This window comes from Mytilus californianus, unplaced genomic scaffold (assembly GCF_021869535.1).
Source record: "Mytilus californianus isolate M0D057914Y unplaced genomic scaffold, xbMytCali1.0.p SCAF_5, whole genome shotgun sequence".
NCBI classification, from domain to species: Eukaryota; Metazoa; Mollusca; class Bivalvia; order Mytilida; family Mytilidae; genus Mytilus; species Mytilus californianus.
This window is the reverse complement of record NW_026262701.1, coordinates 12619135-12623640: the sequence shown is the minus strand read 5'-3', so window position 1 is coordinate 12623640 and position 4506 is coordinate 12619135. Positions and strand designations below refer to the sequence as shown.

Genomic DNA, 4506 nt, shown 5'->3' with positions numbered 1-4506 from the left:
GATCCAGCTATTTAGAAAAAAAGGGAAAAAAGGGGGGTTTCCAACCCAGGATAAAGGGGGAGGGTTCCAACCATATGTTCCCATTCAATTGCATTGGTCGCGATCCAACCCCCAGACCCCCTGGATCCGCCACTGGATAGGAACAAATACTGTAATATTATATGGTAATTTATTTGTATTATTACTATTTACCAGAACATTTTCTAGTAAATTTGTAATAAATAACGTCCATGCGGAGAACGGGCCAAATATTGCAGATTTCTAGTTTTCGGTGTTTGCAAAATAGTTACATTTTTTGCCCACTAGATTCCCAACTGTATATTAGAAAACTTAATATTTCATTTAAACTGATAAACATAAAGTAAGAAAGCCTAAATGATTGATTTTAGTTAGAACAAAAGACAAGACAAGGTTTCATGACCATGAATTTATTTGGGAATTTTGAACCTATCACATTACCAAAGGTAGTAAGGTTGTCACATCGAGGAGTGTTTATTTAGCGATTAGACGCAGTTTGATGTACGTTAGATAAGTGAATGGAACGAAAAAACAATAATAAATGCAATTAGGAATTTCTTCATAATTTAGTTCAAAAAATAAACTTCACTTGGTAAGTAGCTTTGTATGATTTGAAAACTATCATTTTTTGTAATGCTAAGTTTCTATTAAATACGTTATATGATACAAAATGAAGTTTGCGTACATCAAAAAGTTTTCCACCGCTTTTCCACACATCCAAAAAATATTTGCTGCCTATAACATCATATTATCAATCACAACGTACACCAACTGTTTAATATTCTGGAAAATATCGATACTATTGCACATAATTAAAGTTCAATGGAAATCCAATGTATTTAGTGGTCGTCATGGTTCAGCAAAAAAGAAATTCTTTGTACAACTATTCATAAGATTTAGTACTAAACGTTATGGTTCATTAGAGTTCATGGAAAACGTTATTCTTCTTTTCTTGTGACTTCACATAACTGTTATTAGACATGTCTTTCCCATGTTTAAGATACAGTTCTACCATGTTGAGACCCATCCCTCAAAATAGACCAAACTAAAATAATATTCTTATACCAATATCTTTTTTAATAGGATTGACAATGGGTAATAATTACTCAGATGGAACGAATTACACATACCATTCAATATCTTGTGATGAAATGGATATATGTCGATGGGCAAGTTTTGAATATTATCCTTTTAAATGCGGAAGGAAGAGGCTGGTGTATAAAGGAATCTCATTTGAATCCAAACGTATTTATGAGATGAAAGTACCGGTAGATAAAACCCTTCATGACAAAGGTATTAAAACTAAGAATAAGTGGAAGAAAAGCACAGACAATATGCATAGTTCATACTGGTCAAAAAGAAAATGCGTCGTAAAAAAAGCAACAAAAAACGATGTTAAAATGAGAGACAAAAGCAATACGGAATCTCAGTGGTTTAGAAAAATGTTCATCAAAGGAAACGACAACATCAGCTTGTTTAGAAAAGAACTTAATATGGACACAAAAAACAGAATAGGTATTGCTTTTGCTAAATCTTATCTGGCGCAGATAGACAGCATGCCATCTGTATGGAACCCAATTTGTTACTATTGTTGTAGATACAAAAGTAGATTTAGAATGGATAATACTGTTTTGATAGAGGACAGAATAGAAGGATCGTTTAGCCATTTCATATTAGTCGACGGAACCTTAGAAGATGACTGTCCTCCCATTTTGAACGCTTTTCTCCATTTTACGTACCACCAGAGTGAAGGACAATTGGTGATGTGCGACTTTCAAGGAGCTGTGGAAAATAACAAAATTCTTCATCTTACCGTGCCATCAGTTCATTCAATTGATAGGTTATTTGGACCAAAAGACCAAGGCGAAGATGGAATAAAAGAAGTGTTTTCGAACCATAAATGTAATGAGCTATGTCGAAAAGACTGGATGAAACCGTAGAACGAAAACAATACTTAAATAAAAGCTAAGCTACAATAATCTGAATGTGACATAAAGAAATTTAACATTTCATTTTTCTCCAGAAACACTTTAAATCAAGAGTTTGCAGAGCAAACTAAAAGATACATGTAGGCAAAAGGTTGATACATATAAAACGGAGCTAAAGGAAATCGACTGTGGGAAATTGAATTTTAATTTGTAAAAAAAATAATGTTTGAGATTTTTTTTTAAAGTCTGCAACAAATTAAAAAAAAACTTTTATTACAACGACATAAAACTACCCATCAAAGCCTTTCTTTAAGATTGGGTTCGTGTTGCTCATTCTTTGGTTTATATGTTGTTTTGTGTACTGTTGTTTGTCTTTTTTAGCCATGGCGTTGTCAGTTTATTTTCGACTTATGAGTTTGAATGTCCTTTTGATATCCTTCTCCTCTCTTTATCTGCATCTGTATAATAGTAGATGTATTTTTATAGAAACCAGCATACGAAGAATCTGTAAAATTAATTGTTGTCATAATTAATTTAAGCCGAGATGTGATATACTCTATATATTTAGAATAGCGTCTTACGTGAATCTATCCTTTAACTTCCTTACAACATACATTTAAAAGTAAGAAGATGTGGTATAATTGCCAATGAGGAAACTCTCTACCAGACACCAAATGAAATAGAAGTTAACAACTACCGGTCACCATACGGCCTTCAACAATGAGCAAAGCCAATACTGCATAGTCAGCTATAAGAGGCCCCGAAATGACAAATGTAAATTAATTTAAACGAGAAAACTAACGGCCTGATTTATGCAAAAAAACAACGAACGAAATACAAATATGATATACAGCAACAAACGACAACCACTGAATTAGAGGCTCCTGACTTGGGGGAAAGGCACCTACAGAATGTGGCGGGGTTAAAAATGTTAGCAGGCGCCCAACTCCTTACCTGGGACAGTGGTGTAACAGTACAACATATGAACAAACTATAAAAATAAGTTGAAAAGGGGTTACTTAACTCATCAGATCGATACAAAGCAGAAAACCAAGTAACAAAAACACAGACCGGACATGGCAGGGTATTTATACATCCCTACACACGAAGTACGGGTCTGAGAGTACTCACAGTTACTGACAGCTAGTTAAAAAGCCAATAACAACTATAATAAAAAAAATCATTTATCTAAAGCATCAATCAGTACACATCCAACATCCAATGGAGTTAGTGTAAAGACGTTATTAGCACTCAGAGAAAACATGACCTTGTGCAATGCCAAATTATCGACAGATTGTAGAACCGTGAGAGTACATATGTATATGTATATAACAATGATAGTAGTTTGGTTTAAATTTACTGATAACAAATTCAATATTTATACCAATAAAAACAATATTTAAAGATCTAATTACAGTGTTGGATTGGTAACCTTTTAGAATTATCAATAAGTTTTTTAAAGGATTGATTAGTTTACCCGGATCGTATTTAAATTTCCAGGCTCGGGGAAACAAAATCTCCGTAAAAATTAGGATGTTGTATCCCGTTTGAAATAAGTTGGTACAGCCAACCTTGCAAACCAAATTTGTATCTATGGAAGAATTTAGTAAAAGTTTTAAGTTATTTGTGGTAACGAAATCCATGACTTATTACTTTACCAGTAATACATAAATTACGTTAATTGAAATCCAAAAACGTCAATACAGACACGGGCATAGCGAACAAGTTGTGATCTATAAACAACCGTAAGATGGTGGCAAAGGAACATCACCATCCAAAAAAAAGGAAAATTAACAATAGGGAAAGACAAATCGTTCCTCTTGTCGTAAATTTTAGTGCAGTTTCCTGTGTAAAACTGAAATATCTAAGTCTAGAAAAGGACAGTAATTACCATTTATATTTGATTTATTCAAAGTAAGTTCCTTTGGGTAAATGTCGGCAGTATATTTAGAAATTCTTGATGATTTAACGAAAAAAAAAATCATGTCTCTTACATGAATTTAAATCACTTTATCGTAAACGATTTGACGCTTCTTAAACCATAACTCGATTGAAGATTGTTTGTTGGTTGCTTAACATCCAGTGGCAAATATTTCATACATGTTCAGGACGAGAACAAATTCAATGATAGGTCATGTAATAGAGGCCGTGCGGGATGAATACTGGGTGAATTTATGACTGCCACTGAAAATAAGGGTATATTGGATAAGCGCAGAAATGTTTCCTTGCAACTGGCGGCCTACGGACCCCTCAAAGTGTTGTTGCAAGGGTTCTTAACATGCAAAGAGCACTCCCTTTACACGAGGCATCGGATTTAACGTCCCGATTCTAACCAGACGTGGCTGCGTACTTGTACATCCGCACAGCAGAACGGACGCCCTATTTTGGCAAGGGGTTTACTGCCAGTCGGAAGAAGACCAATAGTGACATTTTCCATTCCCCAGTCCCCTTTGGAGGCTCCAAACTCGAAAGTGATACAGTAAGTCCTACATAAAAGCTTAAAAACACTTTTAACTTTGACCGTTATTAAAAAAAGTTTAATAAGTTACATGACAGGAAC

General features: G+C 34.3%; 1 protein-coding gene across 1 annotated transcript; it reads left to right on the top strand.

Annotated features, from left to right (window-relative positions):
- Nucleotides 1–467: 467 nt before the first annotated feature.
- On the top strand, nt 468–2305 carry LOC127700384 (uncharacterized). The gene is made up of 2 exons (XM_052203826.1): nt 468–610; nt 1102–2305. Exon 2 carries the CDS (start codon nt 1110–1112, stop codon nt 1956–1958), a length of 849 nt encoding a protein of 282 aa, XP_052059786.1. The 5' UTR covers nt 468–610; nt 1102–1109; the 3' UTR covers nt 1959–2305.
- Nucleotides 2306–4506: the final 2201 nt, after the last annotated feature.

Coding starts and splice junctions, on each gene's coding strand:
- LOC127700384 (XM_052203826.1), top strand. CDS start 1,110: ATGGGTAATAATTACTCAGATGGAACGAATTACACATACCATTCAATA.